Source organism: Mobula birostris, chromosome 22 (assembly GCF_030028105.1).
Source record: "Mobula birostris isolate sMobBir1 chromosome 22, sMobBir1.hap1, whole genome shotgun sequence".
NCBI lineage: Eukaryota > Metazoa > Chordata > Chondrichthyes > Myliobatiformes > Myliobatidae > Mobula > Mobula birostris.
The window spans coordinates 23790714-23815584 of record NC_092391.1 but is presented as its reverse complement, the minus strand read 5'-3'; the positions used below and the strand labels follow the sequence as shown (position 1 = coordinate 23815584).

Genomic DNA, 24871 nt, shown 5'->3' with positions numbered 1-24871 from the left:
CGAAGTGGGCCAAGTGAATGTGATCAGTTGTTACTTTTTAAATAAAAGCAGGAAAAGTGGAAAATATTTCTCAAAAATGGATGCTAGTTGTATTTATTTTTTTCTTCATAAGCAAGATAGCCATCTTTAGAAACTCTTACAGAATGTGATGTTCACATGTTGGAAAGATTAATTGCTTTGCAGCATCTTTAGTACTGGAAGTTCTGTACAGAGCTCCTAAAGCCATTGCACAATATTCGTTCCCAAAGCATAAAGAATCACGGCAACAGAGAACTTGTAAAAACGGCCTTATTTTCCAATTCCTTTTCTTCACTGAGGTGGTGCTTAATTTACAGTGTTTATAGGTATAAATGTGTGAAGCAGTACATATGCAGGTATCTGATGGAACACAAATGAAGGCACATAATTGATGGGTTGGTAGTGGTTTTTCTATTTGGATCAGAAAGATAGACATGCAACACAGCAACAGGTTCTTTGGCCCACCAAGTCATGTCTACAATCAGTTTGCACTAATCCTATGTTTTTAAATTCTTATTTATTTTTAACGTTGCATCATGTTTGTTTTGGGGAAAAATATTGTCAAAGCGTTCTTGCAAGATTAGAACACTGGCAACCAACCTAGTTTTAATAGATAATGGACCACTTCTTTAAAAAAAAGTCTTACTGTTTAATATTAAAAACATTGTCTCAGTATTTTGTTGGATTCATCATGAAAGCATTATTAGTTGAGCTGTCCACTGCACTTAGCTCAGTGTTTCTCTAGTTCTCAGCAGTTCATTGACTGTGACATCCAAAATCTCTTCCCAGGTTTGATGAAGTTTATTATGGACAATTTGTTTCACTATATATGAAACAAATGTTTTTTATTGACGACAGTGGACCTCCTCTTGGTCACATGATTCTGGCTCTTGGAGGTAAGCCTCTAAAATAATTTTTAAAGCATTACGCGTAATTTTTGTTGATTTTTTGCATCTGGATTTACTCAGGAAACACGCAGAGTCTACAGAAGTGAGGCAAAATGGCATCAACTTCATGGACTCTATACAGATTACAGAAGAGGGGATGTTTACTGTCTTGAGGCAAAATAGGGTGGATATGTCCCCAGGGTTGAAAAGGTGCCCCACGGACCCAGCGGGAGGCAAGTGCATATTGCCAAAACCCTAGCAGAGATATTTTAATCATCATTAGTGACAGGTGAGGTACCAGAGGATTGGAAGATAGCCAGTGTTGTTCCATTGTTTAAGAGGCTCTAAAAATATTCCAAGAAATTATAGGCCAGTGAGCATGACATCAGTAGTGAGAAAGTTATTGGAAGGTAGTCTAAGGGACTGGATGTCTAAGTATTTGATTAGACATGGACTGATTAAGGATAGTCAGCATGGCTGCATGCCTGGTAGGTTGTGTATAACCAAGCATATAGAGTTTTTCGAGGAATTTACAAGGAATGTTAATGAAGACAAGGCAGTTAATGTTGTCTACATGGACTTTAGCAAGACATTTGAAGAGGTTGGTTAGGAAGGTTCAGTTGCCTGGCATTCAAGATGAGGTAGAAAATTGGATTAGACATTGGCTTTGTGCGAGAAGCAAAGGAGTGGTGGTAGATGGTTGGCTGTCCAGACTGGAGGCCTGTGACTAGTGGAATGCCTCAGGGATCGGTGCTAGGTCCATTGCTGTTTGTCATGAATATCAAAAATCTGAATAATGTGGTTAACTGGATCAGTAAGTTTGTGGATGACTCCAAGATTGGGGGTGTAGTGGACAGCAAGAAAGACTATAATGGCTTGAGTGGGATCCGGACCAGCTGGAAAGATGGGTAGAAAAATGGGAGATGGAAGTTAACACAGACAAATGTAAGGTGTTGCGCTTTGGTAGGACCAACCAGGGTAGGTCTTACACAGTGAATGGTAGGGCACTGAGGAATGTGGTAGAACAAAGGGATTTGGGAATACAGGTCCATAATTCATTGTCAGTGGCATCACAGGGTGTTAAAGAAAGCTTTTGGCACATTGGCCTTCATAACTCAAAGTATTGAGTACAGGAGTTAGAACATTATGCCAAAGTTGTTATACTTCTAATTTGAAGTATTGTGCGCAGTGTTGGTCACCTACCCACAGGAAAGATGTAAATAAGGTTGAAAGAGTACAGAGAAAATTTACAAGGATACTGCTGGGTCTAGAGGACCTGAGTTATATGGAAAGATTGAGTAGATTAAGACTTTATTCCTTGGAAAGTAGAAGATTGAGAGGAGATTTGATAGAGGTATCCAAAATTCTGAGGAGCCAATAGGGTAAATGCAAGCAGGCTTTTTCACTGAGGCTGGGTGGGAGAACAACTAGACAACATGGGTTAAGGGTGAAAGGTGAAAAGTTTAAGGGGAACGTGAAAGGAAACTTCACTCATGAGAGTGTGAAACAAGCTGTCGGTGCAAGTGCTGCATGCGAGCTCGATTTCAATGGTTAAGAGAATATTGGATTAGATACATAAATGATAGGGGTATGGAGGGCTATGATTCTGATACAGATCAATGGGAGTAAGGAGTTTAAATGATTTGGCATGGACTAGTTGGGCCGAAGGGCCTGTTTCAATGCTGTACTTTTCTAGGACTGTGACTATTTCTTAAAAGAGAAAAAAACTCATTGTTTAAAGAATAGCAAGTAACCTTTTAAAATTGCTGATAAATTAATGGAATAGCTGTTTATTTTAATTTTAATTTTTGTTAATATGATGAATTCTTCAGCTTTGAGGAAACCAGATTATTGACTTCTCTTAGACTTATTCATAAAGGTGAAAATGAACTGATTGGCATGATTTTTTAAAAAACTTATTCTTGGAGAATAGATGTTGCTGAAATCTCTAATTTATCTTGAGCTGGGGAGATGATTATGAGTCAACGCATTAGTCTGGACAAGTATTATAGGCCAGATTTGCAAATTTCCTTCCCTAGACGATATTTTTGGACCAGACATGTTTTAATGGCAATCTTATAGTTCTACAGCTATTGTTACTGAGCTTTAATTACCTATGTTTAATTTTGAACTAATCTCTGAAGTAATAGTCCAGTAGGTTAACCACTATGCTACCAAAAGTGTGTTTGATCCAATGATAATATATTGGATTATTTGCAATGATAATTTACTAGTGATTTGTACAAAGCAGATTTTATTGTAATAAGCTTTATTACATTGACATTATGTTTTTAAATGGTAAAATGATGTGCAAATTATACACCCTGTTCTCTAGGCTCTAGCTCAAAAGAGAAGCAGTTCCCTTGGAATTGACTAGGCAAAGTACAAACTGAGTGTCTCTGGCCTTCCTGAGAACATTCCTCCTTAAAAGAGGAAATGGTTTATTTATTATTGTACTGAAATACAACTTTAACTTGTGGCTATTTAATGAGCACGTTGGATATCTTAGCTGAAATATCTCATTAGTTGTTTACTCTACATTTGAATCTTTTCAGCCATTGTTTCTGCATTACAAAGTTGTTTATAATACAATGTACGGGCCAGTCCTTATTATGTTCAAAGTGCGTGTCACCGTATACAACCCTGAGATTTATTTTCTTGTGGCATTCATAGTAAATACAAAGAAACTCAATAGAATAAATGAAAGACCACACTCAACAAGATGGACAAACACCAATGTGCAAGAGACAACAAACTGCAAATACAAAAACAGAAAAAATATAATAATAATAATAAATAAGCAATAAATATCAAGAATATGAGACGGAGTCCTTGAAGTTGAGTCCATAGGTTTTGGGAAAAGTTCAGTGATGGGTTGAATGAAGTTATCCCCTCTGGTTCCAGAGCCTGATGGTTGAGGGATGATAACTGTTCCTGGACCTGGTGGTGTGGGTCTTGAGCTTGGCAACCATTTTCTTGTTATGGAAAGACCATATTGGGTTATGGGTAACCCTAGGTTATTTCTAAAGTAAGTACATATTCGGCACTGCATTGTGGGTCGAAGGGCCTGTATTGTGCTGTAATATTTTCTATGTTCTGTATTGAAAATAACTAAGTTAAAGATTGAAGGCTGTGGTCATGGTCGCATTAATTGACATTTAAATATTTTTTTAAAACTGAGACCATCTTCATGCTCTGACCGCAGGAGAATATTATGGGAAAGGAGATGAAAGGTCTAGATATTAGAGATAATGATCAGACCTTGGAGAACCTTAGAACTAATTGTTACTAGAGTGCTTAAGTGGCCTTGCAACATAGGTCTATGTTTACTAAAGTTTTTTTCTTGAGTGTCACCAGTGATTCTTAATGAAAATTCAAATGTGTGTAAAGGATTAGGCTGCCTTGATCAAACAGCTCTTTTGCAATTCATATACTGTACATCAAAGAAAGGTACCAAAAATCATCCATTAAAGATTGTGTCTCAGCAGTACATTAATTAAATAATATACTACAAAATGGTGCAGTTCGGTTTGCTACCATACTGCATATGCTCTTACCATTTTTTTTATAGTGGAAAGAAGAAGCAGCATCTCCCAGTGGCCACTCATTTTAACTCCACTTCCCATTCCCATTCCGATATGTCAATCCACGGCCTCCTCAACTGTCAGATGAGGCTACACTCGGGTTGGAGGAGCAACACTTTATATTATGTCTGGGTAGCCTCCAACCTGATTGCATGAACATCGATTTCTCAAATTTCTGGTAATTGGCTCCTCTCACCCCCTTCACCATACCCCATCCCCTTTTCCCGAACTCACCTGATCTCTTTGCCCATCCATCACCTCCCCCGGTGCTCCTCCCCCCTTTTTCTTTCTTCCATGGCCTTTTTTCCTCTCCTATTATATTCCCCCTTCTCCAGACATATATCTCTTTTCACCAAACTGCCCAGCTCTTTACTTCACCCCTCCCCCTCCAAGTTTCACTTATCACCTCATGTTTCTCCCTCCACTCCCTCCACCTTTTAGCTCCGACTCCTAATCTTTTTTCCTCCAGTCCTGCTGAAAGGTTTCAGCCCGAAACGTCGACTGTAGTCTTTTCCATAGATGCTGCCTGGCCTGCTGAGTTCCTCCAGCATGTTGTGTGTTGTTGCTCACATAAACAAAAGCTCTTCACTATATTTTGGTATATGTAACAATAATAATAAAACAGCCAAACACTTGAGCTATAATTGTGCAGAATAACAAAAGTTAAAATTGCCACTTGTACTTTAAGCAACACACATCAAAGTTGCTGGTGAACGCAGCAGGCCAGGCAGCATCTCTAGGAAGAGGTACAGTTGACATTTCGGGCCGTGACCCTTCATCAGGACTCGTGTTTACACTTGTACTTTATTTTCCTTTTGATACGTTGCATTGGCAATCACTTTTCTAATAGAATCGCGGAGCACTATAGTACAGAAACGGGCACTTTGGCTCATCTGGTCTGTGCTGAACTGTTATTTTACGGAGTCCCATTGAGCCATACCTGGTCCACAGCCCTCCATACCCCTCCCATCACGTACTTATGAAAACTTCTCTTAAACGTTGCAATGGAACCCACATCCACCACTTCCACTGGCAGCTCATTCCACATTTGCACCAATCTCTGAGTGAAGAAGTTCTATCTCAGGTTCCCCATAAGTATTTCATCTTTCACCCTGAACCTATGACTTCGAATTTAGTCTCACCTAACCTCAGTGGAGAGTCTGCTTACATTTAGCCTCATAATTTTGAATACCTCTATCAAATCCCCTCTGATTTTCCTGCACTCCAGGGAATAAAGTCCCAACCTATTGAATCTTTTCCTGTAACTCAACTCCTCAAGTCCTGGCAACATCCTTGTAAATTTTCTCTGTACTCTTTCCTGTAGGTAGGTGACTAGAACTGCACAAAATTCTCCAAATTTGGACTCACCAAAGTCTTATACAGCTTCAAAATAATATCCCAACTCCTGTACTCAATATTGTATTTAAGAAGGCTAATGTGCCTAAAGCTCTCTTTAAGACCCTATCTACCTGTGACGCCACTTTCAATTAATTATGGATCTGTATTCTTAGATGCCTCTGTTCTATTGCACTCTTCAGTACCCTACCATTCGTGGTAAGTCCTACTCTGGTTTGTGATCTCAAAGTGCAACACCTCACATTTGTCTGCATTAATTTCCATTTGCCCTTTCTCAGTTCATTTTTCCAGCTGGTCTAGATCCCGATACAAGCTTGCATAGCCTTCTTCGCTGTCAACTTTGCCCCCGATTTTGGTGTTATCTGCTGATTTAGTTTACCACGTTATCATCCAGATCATTGATATAGATGACAAACGACAATGGACCCAGCACCGATTTCCTACGCCACCACCACTCCCATCAGAGAGGCAACCGTCTATTACTACTCCCCTGGCTTCTCCCACAAAGCCAGTGATGAATCCAATTTACTTCCTCGTCCTTAGTATTACTAACATCTCTTTCCAAAACTGAAAAGTTGCCAAAGACTTGGGTTAAAAAAGAATTCTTTTAGCATGTATTAATTGCTATGCAACATCTTTGTTTCATTTTCAGCATATCTTGGTGGTTTCGATGGAAATTTCGCCTGGAATAAAATTGGTGCAGGTAGATACGATTGTTAATTTTGTGGTGAAGTCAGTAGTAATCTGAAGGCCCAAATGAAGTGATGTTGCAAAAATGAATATAAAGAACAAAAGCTCACACAGAATAAATTTACCTGTTGCATATATGCCACCTACTTGCTTGAAATAGATCCTTGGGTTATTCTAATGTGTATAACTGATTCACACTGGAGAAGGTAAAATGTATTTAGCCTTCAGCTGTTTCAACCCTTGTCTGTGACCACAGTCATAATAGTTCTAACTTCTGCATTGATTAGATAAGCAGGTGTCAGTGCATGAAACGTTGACTACACTTCTGCATCCGTATCAGTTCTTTCCTGTTACAATATTGAATCCATTTGGATAAAGTATGTATGTTTGTAATCAATGTTAGGCCAGACCATAAACAAGCATATAGTAAAAAGTAATAGTTTCATAGAGCTCTTGTGGGTAACCTAAAAGCAATAAACTGCAGATGTTGGATATCTGAAATAAAACAAAAAATAATAGAAATACTTAGCAGGTTGGGCAGCAACCATTAAAAGAAAAAGACAAAAATTCATCAAGGTGAAATATCATCAACGCAAATTGTTAATTCTGTCAGAACTCTGCTGAGTATTTCCACCATGTTCTTTTCCCTTTTCAGATAGTACCTGAGGTTGCAACTGTCAGTAAGTCCTTGGTTACATTTTAGAGGCATTAGATTCCTTGCTGGAAATAGTATCATTTAACCATATTGATCTTCATGAGCGTTGCTAGTTTTGATCTTCATGGTAAAGGTCGCAAAAAAGATGATATCAATAGTAGCTTCAGTGAATTGCTACATACATTTTTTCCTGTTGAAAGAAGCTGAATAAACATTCCGATGGTATGTGCACAAATTAAACAAATTAATTTAACTAGGATAGTGCTGAGATTTGACTGAGAACCTAAGCAACAAACAGGATCCAGAGCTGCTATTACTTTTTCTCCAGTTGACAGAAATTATTTAAAGTTCCTTTCGACCACTTGTTTATCCAGTATTATAAAGGCATTTTAAGTGTCTTCTACTTTGAAGACCAATCTAAAATAAATATTTCACTCCTTCATTTCCCTAATTCCTATTATTAGCTTCCCAATCTCATTGTTGCTTTATCTGTTCTCATATTTACCTTTTGAACCTCTTGCTATTTGTTTCATGTTATTTTACAGTTTACTCAACAGACTCAAAGTTCTCCCTTATTCATTCTCTATAGTTTTCTGAAAAATACCCCAATTTTTTGGCTGACCTTTAACCTTTTTTATCAGTACATTGGCTTTTTCAATCTTTCATCCATCCTTAAATTTCTGTAGTTAGCCAGGTATGGATGCAATCTTCTTGCAGTTTTTTTTCTTTCTCCCTGAAACGCACTAACACACTTTTTCTGAGATACATGAAATGTGTTCTTAAAGTGTGCTGCTCTCTCTTCCTTTATTCTTTTTCAGTCCTCTTTAGTGAGCTGCATCCTTCCAGGCATGCATTCTGTATTCTGTACTCTGTAATCCGATTTCCACCGTTTAAAGTGGTCAGGTATTTAGATTAGATTATGAGGACACGCAGTCCTCTTTTATTGTCATTTAGTAATGCATGCATTAAGAAATGATACAATGTTCCTCCAGAATGATATCACAGAAACACAAGACAAATCAAGACTGAAAAACTGACAAAAAACACGTAATTATAACATATAGTTATAACAGTGCAAAGTAATGCCGTAATTTGATAAAGAACAGACCATGGGCATGGTTAAAAAAGTCTCAAAGTCTCTTGAAAATCCCATCATCTCACGCAGACGGTAGAAGGAAGAAAAAAAACTCTCCCTGCCATGAACCTCCAGCGCCGCAAGCTTGCTGATGCAGCACCTTGGAAGCACCCGACCGCAGCCGACTCTTGAGTCCGTCCGAAAACTTCGAGCCTCCGACCAGCCCTCCGACACTGAGCACCGAGCACCATCTCTGCCGAACGCTTTGACCCCGGCCCCGGCAACAGGCAATAGGCAAAGCTGAGGACTTGGGGCCTTTCCCTCCGGAGATTCTCGATCGCACAGTGGCAGCGAAGCGGGCATTTCAGAAGTTTCTCCAGATGTTCCTCCGTGCTTCTCACGTTTGTCTCCATCAAATCAGCATTGTGCACGGCCCCTACTTGACAATTACGATATCATTTCGGAGCGGCCGCGCACGCTGCGTCGCGCCGCCATCTTCTCCCCTTCACTAAATTGATAGCTAGAGAACATCCAAATATCAATGGTTTGACCTTGGATTTATTAACTCAGGGTCAGATTACACTCATTATCTACATGTCAGACAATAACATTCAGCAGTTCCTTCTTGAGATCCTGCATAAGTCAGTCCCCATAGATCTGTCTTTGCCTTTCTCTCCTTGGCTGCAACTTGTGCTTCTGGCATCGTCCAATAACTATTCAGATTCCACATACATGCTGGTGACACCCAGTTCCTCTTCAGCAGCTTGTTCAACTTCTCCCCTGCTTCTGTGTTCAGTATTTCTTGACAAAATCCTTTCTAGGATGAGCAGAAAGGACTTCACTAGTTGAGGTCTCCATCCTTTCCAATGGCCATTTTTTCTTCATTCTAATTTTGGTGATTGTGGCTCAAGATGCAGAGGCTCCAAACTCTGGGATTTCCTGTCTGAAACCTCTGTTTATCTTTGCCTCACCTCCTTTAAACATAGTATTTTAAGCAAGCTTTCAATTGCCTACCTTGATATGATTTGCTTTGAATTTTTGTTTGCTAATTCATAATGATTCTTTCAGTGTATTAAAAGTGCAGTATAAATGCAAATTCTTACTTTTGGTTGTTTTTCAGACACTTGAACTTCATCCTCCACTGTTTTTTTTAATCCTTCTCTCTCACTGATTTGCTTAAATACTTCATTGACTGGTGAACTGCTTGGGTTTCTGTGGATCAGACTCCCTGGAGCTCCCCAGTAATTCCCGTGGCCAGCACATTATAGGAACATTCTGATCAAAACAGAGAAATGAAGCCCTTGAATTGCTTTAACGTTTGGTTAACCCCTTTGCAGGATCATGAGATGACAAATCGAATGTTAATGACCATCTCTGATTTTCAAAAAAAGTTTCTAAATCAGAATCAGGTTTATTATCACCAGCATGTGACGTGAAATTTGTTAAAAGTACTATTTATTTTTTTAAATTAAAAATGTAAAGACACTTAAATGCCAGGAAACAATTTAAAACAAGGTCTCGGCCCGAAACGTCGACTGTACCTCTTCCTAGAGATGCTGCCTAGCCTGCTGCGTTCACCAGAAACTTTGATGTGTGTTGCTTAAATACGTTTAAATCAATTATATGAAAAGGAGCTTACTTGTATTATACTTACTTTGATATCCATCACTTTCTGTGGAAGGTTGTTATATTCTTGAGAGCTGTGCCAGATTAACCCAATGTAGATTCAAAGACCTGGGTCATTCATATAAATTTTTCCTCTTTTAATAGTCTCTTTCCTGTCATTGGTTTGAAAGGTGCAAGACAAGCAAGTTAATCATGGCCAATTTGGCAGAACATATTCTCTGTTTTTTCCAACTCTGTAAACTAAAGAAACTGTGGGTACTGAAAATATGAAATAAAACCAGAAGATGGTGGAAGCACTCAGCAGATCATGTAGATCTGTGGAAAGAGAAATAAATTTAACGTTCTGGGTCCAAGACCTGGTAAAATTTTCTAGCATTACCTGTTTTTATTTCTCCTATTCCTTTGTGCAGGTGGAAAATTGGTAAGGGATGTGGAATGTTTCTGCTGATTGTGGCTGATTTTGCATTTCTATCATTTCAATGGTAAATTATTATTACATAGTAACATTTGTGTACTCCTTTTCACAGAATACTCAGGGAACGTCCCGGTTTGGAATTTGAGGCTCTTTCCAGCTCTGGCTGGAGCACTGTGCATCTCATTGGCATACCAGATTATCATAGAGCTCAAGTATTCTCATACCTCTGCTCTTATTGCTGCCGTTCTTATCATGTTTGGTAATTTGATAGCATAATTAATGGAAAATAGGATATTTGAGTTGTTTAGTAAGTGTTAAAAGCATGTAAAAGTTTTACATAGTGGTCAATATAGCGGTAAGAAAATTTATATAACTACTCGTAAAGTGATGTAGAGAATCCTGTTGTGCAGATTGAGTTTTCTCATTTACAAGTTATTTACAGGAGCAGCATTGCATGTTGTTTTATTTACATTCTATTTTAGATTTTTTTTTATCAGTTCCCAATAATTACCAGCAATTTTTACAGCTACTAATCAGCAGATCTGTCGAGCATCTTTTTTTCCATAATACTCTGGAATGGCAGTGGGTGGGTTTGTTGCATGCAGTGAAATAGGGTTATTTAAAAGCATGTTACAATATTCAGATTTTAACGTTACAATATGAGATGCCAGAGGACTGTTAGCAGGTCTCTGCTTATAAACTGTAAAGTTTGTAAACAAATCGTAATGGAACACTCTGTGTGGCTGTTCTTATGTGTGGTAGATTTTATTCCTACCAGTATGTGGTGTCAACATGTATTAATCTGAATATAAAACGTATGTGTGCAGAATTTTTACCTAGTTCCAATATTACAGTTCTCTTTTTTTTAAATAGAAAACTCCTTAATAACCCAGTCACGGTTTATGCTTCTGGAATCAATTCTCATTTTCTTTGCACTGCTGGCGGTTTTGTCTTATCTGAAATTCTACAATATACAGAGAAGCAGGTACGATGAAATGTTAATGTGATGTCTTCGTGTTGCAAACTTCGGAAAGCACACAGTGAAGAATTTGAGGCCTCATATCACTTTACACTTTGTTTCAGCTCATTTTCAGTGAAATGGTGGTCTTGGCTTTTCTTAACCGGAACAGCGTGTGCATTTGCTGTTGGGTGAGTTCTTTCACATTTATTTAAACTAGCAATTGCTGCTTATCTGCTAATATTGCAACACTATTGGCAGCAAGCAGAGATGTCAGCTAAATTAGTGTACTTGTACCTTAAACCCCAGAAGGCTAAGATTGCTTCCCATTTCCAATACATGTAAGCTTAATTCACACTTCATTTCAATGCAATTAAGAACTAGGTGAAAAAGTGTCTTGAGATTTCTTTACACAAACAGGAGAAAATCTGCAGCTGCTGGAAATTCAAGCAACACACACAAAACGCTGGTGGAACGCAGCAGGCCAGGCAGCATCTATAGGAAGAAGTACAGTCAACGTTTTGGGCTGAGACCCTTCGTCAATCCTAATGAAGCATTTTGTGTGTATTGCTTGAGATTTCTTTGTTGTGCCCATAATGTTGCTGAGTCACTAATACTAGAAAGCTTCTAAATTTCATGCTGTTCTAAGCAGAGTTGGCCTGAAGTCTGTGCTAAGGGTGGTGGGGGGCGGGGAAGAAAATCCAGCCAAGATTCCTCCTGTTGATCACTATAATGTGGGATAAGCTTGTGGGCACTTCTTGTGTAGTTTATCACCTCATAGAAGACTATTTAAATCAGGGGTCCCCAACCTTTTTTGCACCGTGGGGGAAATACGGGACAGGGGCGGTCCTGTATGGGACAAACCAATTTAGCCCAATATACGGGATGTCCCAGCAAATACGGGACGGTTGGCAACCCTATGTTCAAGTTCAACAGTGGGCGTGACAGGGAATGAGGAAAGGTGCAGCTGACTCATATCATTTCCTCGCGACCCACTAGCACGTTCTTTGCGGCCCAGTACCAGTCCGCGGCCTGGTGTTTGGGGACCGCTGATTTAAATCATTGTGTTGGTCATACCTGTTTGAAAGAGCAGCAAAATTCATTCCCCCTCTACAGCTTGTCCATAAACTTGGTTCCCTTGTCAAAGTTGGTCACTTTATCACCGATGTAAGTCAATTAACCTCAAAATTTGGTAAGTTGGTTTACTATTGTCACATGTACTGAAGTCCAGTGAAAAAATTTGCCTTGCATACTGTTCATTCAGATCAATTGAGAGTTGAGGTAGTACAATATAAAACAGTAACAGAATGCAGAATAAAGTGTTGTAGTTACAGAGAAAGTGCAGTGAAGATAGATACAAAGGTGCAGGGTTAGAATGAGCATCAAGAATCTGTCTTAATACGATGGTAGCATATGGTCATTAGTCTCATGATAGCAGGATAGAAGCTGTCTTTGAGCCTGATGATCTGTGCTTTCAGACTTGTATATCCTCCGACTGATGGGAGAGGGGGGAAGAGAGAATGTCTGGGGTACTTGGGATCTTTGTTTATGCTAGCTGCTTTACCAAGGCAGTGAGAAATGTAGACAGAGTCCATGGAAAGCTAGTTTCTGTGATGTACTGAGGTAGTCTGCAACTCTCTTCAGTTTCTTGCAATCACAGGCAGAGCAGTAGCCATACCAAACCATGATGCATCTGGATAGGATGCTTTCTATGGTGCATTGATAAAAATTGATGAGAATCAAAGGGAACGTTGTAAATTTCTTTAGCCTCCTGAAAAATTAGAGTGCTGATAAGCTTTCTTGGCTCAGTGGTTGAGAAACTTTTGGAGTCCATGATTAAGGATGAGGTTCCGGGTTACTTGGAGACTAATGATAAAATAAGTCAAAGTCAGCACGGTTTCTGTGAAGGGAAATTTTGCCTGACAAATCTGTTAGAGTTCTTCGAGGAAGTAAGAAGCAGGGTGGACAAAGGAGAGGCAGTGGATGTCATTTACTTGGATTTTCAAAAGGCATTTGATAAGGTGCCTCACATAAGGCTGCTTAACAAGGTAAAATCCTATGGTGTTACAGGAAATATACTGGCATGGATAGAGGAATGGCTGACAGGCAAGAAGCAGCGAGTGGGAATAAAGGGGGCCTTTCCTGTTTGGCTGCCAGTAGCTAGTGGTGTTCCTCAGGAGTCAGTATTGGGACAGCTACTTTTCACATTGTTTGTCAGTGATTTAGATAATGGAATTGATGGCTTTGTAGCAAAGTTTGTGGATGATACGAAGATAGGTGGAGGGGTTGGTAGCGCTGAGGAAGCAATACGATTGCAGCAGGGTTTGCACAAGTTGAAAGAATGGGTGAAAAAATGGCAGATAGAGTACAGTGTTGGGAAATGTATGATAATGCATTTAGGAAAAAGGAACAATAGTGCAGATTGTCAATAAAATGGGGAGAAAATTCAAACATCAGAGATGCAAAGGGACTTGGGAGTCCTTGTGTAAAACTTCCAGAAGGTTATTTCACAGGTTGAGTCTGTGGTAAAGAAGGCAAATGTGATGTTGGCATTTATTTCAACGGGAATAGAATATAAAAATGAGATAATGCTGAAGCTTTATAAGACACTTGTCAGGCCGCGTTTGGAGTATTGTCAACAGTTTTAGGCCCCTTAACTCAGAACGGATGTATTGTCATTGGAGAGAGTCCAGAGGAGGTTCACAAGTATGATTCTGGGAGTGAAGAAGTAAACTTAAGAGTAGCATTTGGCAGCTTTGTGCCTGTACTCACTGGAGTTTAGAAGAATGCCTGGGGATCTCATTGAAACGTATTGAATGTTGAAAGGACTAAAAAAGGTGGATGTGGAGAGGATATTTCCTCTGGTGGGGGTATTCAGAACTAGAGGGCAAGCCTCAAAATTGAGGGGCAACCTTTTAGAGCAGAAGTAAGGACTAGCTCCCATGAAGTGGTAGATTTTTTTGTCTTCACTCTTTAAATCTGTTTTTTGTTGGATGATTTAAATGATTTCTCAGCTTTCAACCCACTCTCCAGAAACATTTCTTTAGATGGCAATCAAAATATCTCTGCATTAATTTTTATTGGGCCTCAACTTGCCCTCTCTATTCTAACAAAAAGCAGTTCCTGCATTTCAAACTTTTTGTCTTCAGATACATTTTAACTGGGCACTAGTTAGTCCTTGTAATATATCCATGATGTATCTATGCTGTATTTTGTAAGGTTTCATGATATTTCTCATGTGTACCACTAAATTAATTTATGCCTCAATAGTGAATGTTCAAAACAGATAACAAGTAAAACTCAAATGACAGAATATGTGGTGAAGCATTTTCTATTGTATTCTTGTGTATTCAATAGAAATCAAAGAATCATAAATGATAGCTATCCTCGCAGTACTAATTGCTGTGTTTTTGATAAGTCTGATTCTGTACTTCTCACTGAACTAGGATTAATCTGGTGATATCTTCTTGGTTCATTCATCCCTCCACCATTTCTCTCTACGCTCAAGACCTCTTCTGTTTTTAAAATATCAGACTACTTGTTTGGCACTTAAAACTGAATCTTTTTTTTGCAGCTGAGCATTTGAAAGATCAGTGTCACTATTTTCATGAGCTCCATTTTCTACCCAACTGATACATTTTTCACCCATTTACTTCAAATCAGCCTTTTTCTCCATTTGCAATCTCACCTAATGTTTCACCCAGTGCCGTGCCCCATTTTAGTTCATCTGCTGCTGATCCCACACCCATGCCTAGTTATCACTAGCCTTGATTGTCCCAATATACAATTGATAAACTTCACTCATTACAACTTGCCCTATCTCATTCACATGCCATCGCTATTCTAATTACACTAGATTAAAAATGGTATTTCAGTTTTAAAATTTTCATCTTCCCTATTCTACCAAGCCCCTTTAAGATCTCCTTGTTGTCCTCCTTCACAATATTTTGCAGTCTCTACGTTTCAATTGTCCTTCAGGTAAGTTAATTGTTGAATCACTAGTGTTAAACCTGTTAAAGCATAACCTCTGCAATTCACTCCCTCAGTATTTTTCTGACAATATCCTTCTTTTTGTCTTGGAGCCTGACTTTTTGACCAAATTTCTTGTCATTTTTTTGTAATATCGCTATGGCTTACTGTTAAAATTTGTTTGATAATGCTGATGTGAAATGTTTTATTGCAGGTATAAGTGCAAGTTGTTAGTTTAATCATAAGTGTAAACTTTTGATTTCTGAACACTCAGTGGATAATTTTATTTTGATATGTTTGCAGGGTCAAATATATGGGCTTATTCACATACATACTTCTGTTGGCTATTGCTGGAACACATACATGGCAGTTAATTGGTGATACGACTTTATCAAATGTAGGTACCTATGCTTCTGTTATTAATTAGATTAGCATGGTGAAGATTTTGTATGGTGTATCAATTCGTTTAGCATTTTTAGAACCTGAATATACATCTTTAATACTACTGCTGCACTGGCTTTGCTGTGGTAAGAAAGAGGTGTGGCGATGGCTCAGTGCTTAAGTTAAATCCAAAGGCCGAACATTCCAGAGATCCAATTTCAAGTTGTACCATGGTAGTTTTGACATTTAAATTCACTAAATAACCCACAATAAATCAGGCAGCATCTATTAATACTTCAATTCAAAGACTCCATCAGAATTGACCTGCTGTGTGATATTAACTGAACTGAAATGTCAGTTACAACAGTGGGATAAAAACTTGGATTTATGGAATGTTAGTCCAGACCTCTGGATTACAATTCCAGTTCTGAAGAAGTGTCTTAAATCTGTGTTTTCCTTTCCTTGGCTGTTACTTAACCTGCTGAGTTTTTTCAGCACTTTTTGTTTTTAAATAATATTTCCAGCATTTTGATTTCTGTTATTCTTACTTAATAACCTGGCTTAGCCTTCCTGTAAATCCAGACCCACCAAGAACTCTCAAATAACTCAACAAGCGAGACCATAGCTATTCTGTTGAAACAGAGAGAGAAATAAAAATTAAATTTTGCATTTCTTCCTCTCAAGCAAATAGAGACCAATGTGTAAATTGTGAGAGTTGTACAACTTTCTAGTTAAGCAACTGCCTGACATAGTCGTAATCACAGATTCATACCTTTCAGATTCATTCATCATAGTCCCTGGATACAACTTTTTCGAGTAGGAGAACAGACTTACCATATCTCTCAAACAGGGTCTGTGGCAAATAATGAGTGAACCAACACCTACTAAAACCTAGCTTCAACAGTCTGGTTAAGGCAGATGCACCTGACAATAGTAACATTGGTAGCTTATGCAGTTCTTGTCTTTACCCTCCATTGTGTTGAATAGTATGATATCAGGCTAAACAGGATAGACTCTAAACAGAACTGGCACCTCAAAGCTACATGTCCATGAAGCAGCATCAGATATGAACAGTAGCACAATTTTTAGCTTCAGAATAATCCTGGTTCACTGAGAGGTGCTACAACATTTAACATGAAACAGTTGCAACAGAAGAACTACATAATTCAAGCAAAGGCTTGAATTTAATATAGCACCCTTCAGATCTTTAGGATGTTCAAAGTATATTCATTATCTAAGTATGTATCCATTATACAACCTTGAGATTTGTTTTCTAACAGCAGCCACTAAACTAAGAAACCCAAAATCAAACCCTGTATATGTACATAAAAAAGACTGTCTAACACCCGATGTGCAGAGAGTAAAAACAACATCATGTCCATAAAAAAATAAAATAGCCTATAACAAAAGACCATTGAACACTCATTGTACAATGAAAATGAAATCATACAAGCAAACCTCAAAGAAATAGTGTTTCTGAACTGAAGTCCTTAAAGGGAGTTCAATGCAAAGCTGAGTAAATGTCTTGGTACAGCAATCCAAACCAGCCTGTACCTCACCCTGAACTTTTTAATCTGGCCTGGCGCTTAACTCTCCCTCCAAACAACGAAATAGAAATCAAAAATACGAGAAGAACTTGCAGGTCAAACAGCATCTGTGGAGGGGAACTAAATTAATGCTTCAGGTCAATATATATGTATTTTGTTTTTTTTTCTCCATGTTATTGTCCTAATAAGTATGTTTTGGGATTTTGCTCATTCCCAGAACCCTCATTTTACTTTCATGGATTAAGCAAAATGTGTTGCACTAGAATTATAATTTTAGTTATACATTGACTGCTTGTTGACATTTTGGTCAATTAAAGCAGAACTTTGAATAGGAAAAAGGAACTCTCTGCCCATGTGGATTCAAGAAAACAGTGGTCTAGTTTGTTGGGATATTTATTATCAGCATGCCATCTGATCTGAAGGTAAAGTAAGCTTTGCTGTTTCTATGAATCTCATTTGCAGGTCACAGTACTTTATCATGTTCTAGCCCGTGTATGTGCACTTTTAGTCCTTCCAATAATCTTGTACCTGGGCTTCTTCTACATCCACCTGACTTTATTGTACCGTACTGGGCCACATGATCAAATTATGACCAGCATGTTCCAAGCCAGTTTGGAGGTAAGATCACTGACTAATCTGCTGAGTGATGTTATCAATGCACTTACTCTACCAATAAATGCAGAAAGTGGGAAAAATTGCACATAAATACTATCACGTTATAATAATCAATAATATCAAGATAGTGAGGATGACTAGTATGAAAAATGCAAACAAGGAACTATCTAAAGTACTGCCAGAAGGGAGGAGAAGAGCACCAAAGAATGGGAGTCAGAAATGGAAAAGAGCTTGAGAGTTTGAAATGAAGTTGTGAGTTAATCTAACTTATTCCACATTTATTTGTTTGTTTGTGAAAGAATATGACAATGATACTGTTTCAGTATACTTAAACAGATTTAATTTTTTTTTCTTTATCAATGCACATATTTATTTATTGATACATAGTGCAGAATAGGCCCTTCCAGCTCTTTGAACCGCGTCACCCAGCAACTCCGATTTAATCCGAGACTAGTGACAGGACAATTTATGATGACCAATTAACCTACCAACTGGTTTGCCTTTGGACTGTGCAAGGAAACCGGAGTACCCGAAGGAAATCCATGCGTTCATGGGGAGAATGTACAAACTCCTTACAGGCAGCAGCAGGCTATATAAGCAAAATATTTTGACATTTCTCCAGTGCTGTAGTATGCTAAGAAATAAAAGATAGTTTTGATTGTTTCAGGAATTTAATTTGGCAACAGGTTGTGTTCAATTTGATAAGTTCATTGGTGAACATGAGGAACAGCAAAATTTAGATAGTTCCAAGGCTGGCAGGAAGTTTAAATGCAAAGATTTCACGGCATTTATCCTGTGACCTTTGCAAATCAAAGCAGGTTACAAATGATAATGGAACATATGTGTTCTGCCGATTGAATTTTAAAAGTGCTCTTCTTATGTTTTAGTTAAGGACATTAATTTGTCATTCATAACATGTTTTCAATAATACTTGTTCAATTCAGTGCGAATAGCATAGGAGTACAGAGTACTGAATTCCGTATCCTTTGGTTCATGATGGTGACAGGCCTGGTTCCTGCATCTGTTCACAGTCCAACAGCCAAAATTAATGAGCTGAGAAAAAAAAACCTTTGGTTAGCCTGGCACCATTCATAACTCATAAGCAAAGAATCATGGGAAAACAGTGAGTCACAGTGATCATCTGTAGCTTTAGGAAAGAAGGAAAGAAAAAGAGAATGCTGGCAGTTTTGACAAGTAGAAGTCTGCAAAAATAATAAATTTCATTGCATTAGCATCCCTTTTTGTTGTAAGTACAAATGTTTTCTGAACAGTATTCTTGAACACAACTTCCCAAGCAGATTAGAAAGTTACACTTGGTTTCCTTTGCAGGGTGGCCTAGCAAGGATCACACAGGGTCAACCTCTTGAAATAGCCTATGGGTCCCAGATTACACTGAGGAATACTTGGAGTAAACCTGTTCCATGCTGGCTCCATTCACACAAGAACATGTATCCAATCAGGTAATGGTTCAGGTGATGGAGTGGAACGTTTTGATCCTGTTTATAACTGAGTGCAGAGATTTTTACAGGCGAGTTGCATTAGACTATGGAAAATTCTGGTAATTTGTGTATGCTGTTAATTGCTGCAACTGGCTTGTGTTTGAATCTTCGGACAATAGACTGCAAATTTTGATATTAAGGCTCTGTATTATGCATGCAAGAACTTCAGTTTTTATTGTGTCATCAATGCAACTCTCCAAGGTGTTTCACACAAGGTATCAAACACCTATTTTACATAGGGAAATATAGGACAAATGACCAAAAGATTGGTAAAACATTAGGTTAGCAGCATTTTAAAGGAGAAAGAGGTAGAGGCAGATAGGTTTAGGGAGAGTCCAGAAGTACTTTAGCACTGAAGGGTGCACTTTTTAGTACTAGGGAAATTACAGTGTAACTACACAAGAAGGCAGAATTTGAGGAGCACAGACTTCCTGAAGGCTTTTATAACCAAATTGTGCTATGGAAATTTTGATGAGCAAGGCCTGGAGAGATTTGAAGGTAAGGGTGATAATTTTAACACTGAAATGTTGACAGAGCTGGCACAAGTGTAGGTCAATAAATGATAGGTGAACAGGATTTGATGTGAGTTAAAATACAGGCATCAGTGTTTTGGATACATAATAGAAGATCAGTAGCCCTACATTGACTTAGTTCATTAGATTGTACGCCATTACTTAAAAACACTTAATCCTGAATCCTAAGGAGATACAGTGACATGCAAAAGTTTGGGCACCCCTGGTCAAAATTTCTGTTACTGTGAATAACTAAGCAAGTAAGAGATGAACTGATTTCCAAAAGGCATAAAGTTAAAGATGACACATTTCTTTAATATTTTAATCAAGGAAACTTTTTTATTTCCACCTTTTACAGTTTCAAAATAACAAAAAAGGAAAAGGACCCAAAGCAAAAGTTTGGGCACCCTGCATGGCAGTACTTAGTAACATCCCCTTTGGCAAGTATCACAGCTTGTAAACACTTTTTGTAGCCAGTTAAGAGTCTTCCAATTCTTGTTTGGGGGATTTTCACCCATTCTTCCTTGCAAAAGAAAGGCACGTGGCCAAGTGGTTAAGGCGTTCGTCTAGTGATCTGAAAGTCGCTAGTTCGAGCCTCAGCTGTGGCAGCGTGTTTGTGTCCTTGAGCAAAGCACTTAACCACACATTGCTCTAGTGTCTGTGCGAGGAGTGGCGCTCCATACAGACTTCCAATCTGCGCCTTGTAAGGCATGAAAATGCCCGACACAGGCCTTTCATGGTCTGAGTCGACACTCCCCTTTCCTTGCAAAAGGCTTCCAGTTCTGTGAGATTCTTGGGCCGTCTTGCATGCTCTTTTGAGGTCTATCCACAGATTCTCGATGATGTTTAGGTCAGGGGACTATGAGGGCCATGGCAAAACCTTCAGTTTGTGCCTCTTGAGGTAGTCCATTGTGGATTTTGAGGTGTGTTTAGGATAATTATCCTGTTGTAGAAGCCATTCTCTTTTCACCTTAGGCTTTTTTACAGACGGTGTGATGTTTGCTTCCAGAATTTGCTGGTATTTAATTGAATTCATTCTTCCCTCTACCAGTAAATATTCCCCATGCCACTGGCTTTGCTCATTGTGGCCAAAAAGTTCTATTTTAACTTAATCAGTCCACAGGACCTGTTTCCAAAATGCATCGGGCTTGTTTAGATGTTCCTTTGAACCTTTTGAATAGAACTTTTTGGCTGCAATGAGCAAAGGTATGTTTGGAGAAAAAAGGTGCAGAATTTCATGAAATGAACCCCTCTCCAACTGTTAAGCATAGGGGTGGATCGATCATGCTTTGGGCTTGTGTTGCAGCCGGTGGCATGGGGAACATTTACTGGTAGAGGGAAGAATGAACTCAATCAAATACCAGCAAATTCTGGAAGCAAACATCACACCGTCTGTAAAGAAGCTGAAGATTAAAGAGGATGGCTTCTACAACAGGATAATTATCCGAAACACACCTCAAAATGCATAATGGACTATCTCAAGAGGCACAAGCTGAAGGTTTTGCCATGGCCCTCACAGTCCCCTGACCTAAACATCATCGAGAATCTGTGGATAGACCTCAAAAGAGCAGTGCATGCAAGACGGCCCAAGAACCTCACAGAACTGGAAGCCTTTTGCAATGAAGGGGGAACGTCGACTCGGACCATGAGAGGGCTGCGTCGGGCATTCTCATGCCTTACAAGGCGCCGATTGGAAGTTTGTGTGGGGCGCCACTCCTTCCACAGACACTAGAGCAATGTGTGGTTAAGTGCCTTGCTCAAGGACACAAACACGCTGCCACAGCTGAGGCTCGAACTAGTGACCTTCAGATCACTAGACGAGCGCCTTAACCACTTGGCCACGTGCCTTTCTTTTGCAAGGAAGAAAGGGTGAAAATCCTCCAAACAAGAATTGAAAGACTCTTAGCTGGCTGCAAGAAGTGTTTACAAGTTGTGATATTTGCCAAAAAGGGTGTTACTAAGTACTGCCATGCAGGGTGCCTAAACTTTTGCTTCGGGCCCTTTTCCATTTTTGTTATTTTGAAACTGTAGAAGATGGAAATAAAAAAGTATTCTTGATTAAAATATTAAAGAAATGTGTCATCTTTAACTTTATGCCTTTTGGAAATCAGTTCATCCTTTACTCACTTAGCTATTCACAGTAACAGAAATTTTCACCAGGGGTACCCAAACTTTTGTATGCCACTGTAAATACCGAGAACGTATTTGAAGATGCATACAATAAATTGATATTTTAGCTCATAGCTAAGGGAATTTCATGCTGTCAAAGCTGCTTTTAATTACTGAAATGATGTGTGGTTTTTGCAGGTATGATGGTGGAAGAGGTAGTTCCCACCAGCAGCAAGTAACATGCTATCCTTTTAAGGATGTGAATAATTGGTGGATAATAAAGGACCCTGGCAGGTATGCGAGAGTATTGCATTTAATTATAGCAACGAAAAGAGATGCGCTTTTTGGAAGCTGAGAAGACTTTATTTGTAAATTCATTGTTTCTACAATTGTAGTTCTAACTTGTAGTTTGGTCACTATTCCTGTTACCAGTGCTAATTCAGAGCAAAAGGTAAATGATATCATGAATATTTTTCTTCAGTAACAGAATATTTTTCTTGATTCCCAAACTTGACATTTAACGATATTCTTGTGCACATTTGAAATGGGGTATCAAGTCTTTTAATATTGGTAAAAACGTTAGATAAGTTTGGGAGCTAAATATTTATTCTGAATTTCCCTGTTTTGGATTTTTAGCAGACAGTTATTTATGTCTATATGTATGGACCCTGTATTGTAATTTCTTTTTTATTCAGACAGGAGCTGGTTGTCAGCAATCCACCTCGTTCAATTCGCCACGGTGATATTGTGCAATTAGTCCATGGAATGACAGCTCGTTACCTCAACACGTATGTATAGCGCCTGCTGTCACCTTGCTTGGCATTACCATTATCTTGTATTTGCACTCTTGTAATCATTCGGCTCACTTGAATAATTGAGATTTGCCGTTCCCAAGTATGAAATCTGAGCAGCAAATTTCATACATGTTAAAATTTATATTTGAAATATTTACTTGAACCAGAGTATTATCATTTCTCAAATGAAGAGCCAGAAATTGGAAATAAAAGCAAAATACCTTGGAAATAGACAGCGGATTCACAAGCATTTTTTTTTATTTTTGTAGATGGTATGCCGAGGTTTTTAAATTCAAGCCTCTCTGTGTCTTTGTAACTGTCAGTTTTACATATGAATAAAAGGGGCTGCTTGTGACATTATTGTAGATTGGTTGTTAAAGAAAATATTTTTCTTCTGCTACTGCTTGTAGCATTCCTTAATGAACTCAGAAGTAACCTGAGGTTGTTGCTTGGTCCTTGCTTTCAGTTATCTGCAGGCAAGATATGTGTAGAATGGTGGGAAAGGTAAAATCAAAAGGAAGTGGCATTCTGTCTGCACCAGTTGTTTGAAAGGGCTCTCCAATTGTAGAAATTTCTCTGTGTGGTAGTTTCAAATAACCACATGGTTTAACATCCAGTAGAATTCCCAGCAATGCTCAAATTTTCAGCAAGGCATTAAGGATTCTTGCACTATGTCCTGCACCAAGTTCCTTGCTAAACCCACAACCTTAAGATTGTTGTTTATATTAAGTTTGTTGGTGTGTCTGAACAGAGTGGAGACCGTGCCATAAGTACATCGAACACAAGTGTTGTCCAAGTTATGTCAGAATCAGGTTTATTATAACAATTGTGTTGTGAAATTCACACAAAATGCTGGTAGAACACAGCAGGTCAGGCACCATCTATATAGGAAGAGTTACAGTCGATGTTTCGGGCCGAGACCCTTCATCAGGACTAACTGAAAGAAGAGATAGTAAGAGATTTGAAAGTGGGAGGGGGAGATCCAAAATTATAGGAGAAGACAGGAGGGGGAGGGATGAAGCTAAGAGCTGGGAAGTTGATTGGCTAAAAGGAAACAAAGCTGGAGACACGGGAGAAAGAAAGGGGGAGGAGAGCACCAGAGGAAGATGGAGAGAAGGCAGGGAATGATTGTGAAAGGGAAAGAGAGAGAGAAAAATGGGGGGGGGGAATTAATAAATGAATAAATAGATAAAATAGGGGATGGGGCATTAGCGGAAGTTAGAGAAGTCAGTGTTCATGCCATCAGGTTGAAGGCTACCCAGACGGAATATAATGTGTTATTCCTCCAACCTGAGTGTGGCTTCATCTTGACTTCATGCCATCAGGTTGGAGACTGTACCTCTTCCTATAGATGCTGCCTGGCCTGCTGTGTTCTACCAGCATTTTGTGTGTGTTGCTTGAATTTCCAGCATCTGCAGATTTTCTCTTGTTTGTGTTGTGAAATTTGTTGTTTTGCAGTAGCAGTATAGTGTAAGACATAAATATTACCTTAAGCTACAAAAATAAGTTGTGCAAAAGAGGAATAATGAGTTAGTGTGCCTGGACCATTCAGAAATCTGATGGCAGAAGAGAACAAGCAGTTCCTAAAACATTTAGTTTGCGTCTTCAGGCTCCTGTACCTCCTCCCTGATGGTAGAAATGAGAAGAGTGAATTTTGATCCACTGAATGTTTAAAAACAATTGAACAATAAAAAAATTAATTTATTACTAAATTTGAAGTCTGTTTAAATAAACTCTTCTCTGGCTTCCAGCTGGGTACAGGTATCAATTTTAACTGATGTTTCGATGACAAACTCTGCCATCTTCATCAGGGATGATACCTGGGCATGTCTAGTCCAGTGGTGTATATATGTATCCCTGTCGTCCGTCCCTCCTGATTGGTTAGTCCTCATCCAATCAGGTTTCTGCTGTGCCACCTTGTTTACAATCGAATTCCAGTTCTTACTTAGAGTGAGACCTTTGTCTTTGTTAAAATTCGTTTTCTCTTGAAGTCTGTTATTTGTTTTCAGGCATGATGTTGCTGCTCCTATGAGTCCTCATTGGCAAGAGATTTCTTGTTATATTGATTACAACATTTCAATGCCAGCACAGAACCTATGGAAAGTAGTAAGTGCTACCTGATACTTATTGGAGCCATGGTAAATGCTAGAACAGTAGTTTTCAAACTTTTGTATGGGAGAC

The 24871-nt window shown here is 38.8% G+C and overlaps 1 protein-coding gene across 4 annotated transcripts in view; it reads left to right on the top strand.

Moving 5' to 3' along the window:
• pomt1 (protein-O-mannosyltransferase 1) overlaps window positions 1-24871 on the top strand; it is a 62802-nt gene that overhangs the window by 12458 nt on the left and 25473 nt on the right. For 2 of the 4 annotated variants that reach the window (XM_072240316.1, XM_072240315.1), the window contains exons 3-13: window positions 808-914; window positions 6498-6548; window positions 10419-10565; window positions 11180-11291; window positions 11390-11455; window positions 15537-15630; window positions 17624-17779; window positions 19106-19236; window positions 22095-22190; window positions 22592-22684; window positions 24700-24796. In XM_072240316.1, the coding sequence (XP_072096417.1) occupies window positions 808-914; window positions 6498-6548; window positions 10419-10565; window positions 11180-11291; window positions 11390-11455; window positions 15537-15630; window positions 17624-17779; window positions 19106-19236; window positions 22095-22190; window positions 22592-22684; window positions 24700-24796 (1150 nt within the window). Of the gene's footprint in view, window positions 1-807; window positions 915-6497; window positions 6549-10301; window positions 10374-10418; window positions 10566-11179; window positions 11292-11389; window positions 11456-15536; window positions 15631-17623; window positions 17780-19105; window positions 19237-22094; window positions 22191-22591; window positions 22685-24699; window positions 24797-24871 lie in introns of those variants that run through there. The other 2 variants (XM_072240318.1, XM_072240319.1) reach the window with 2 other exon arrangements.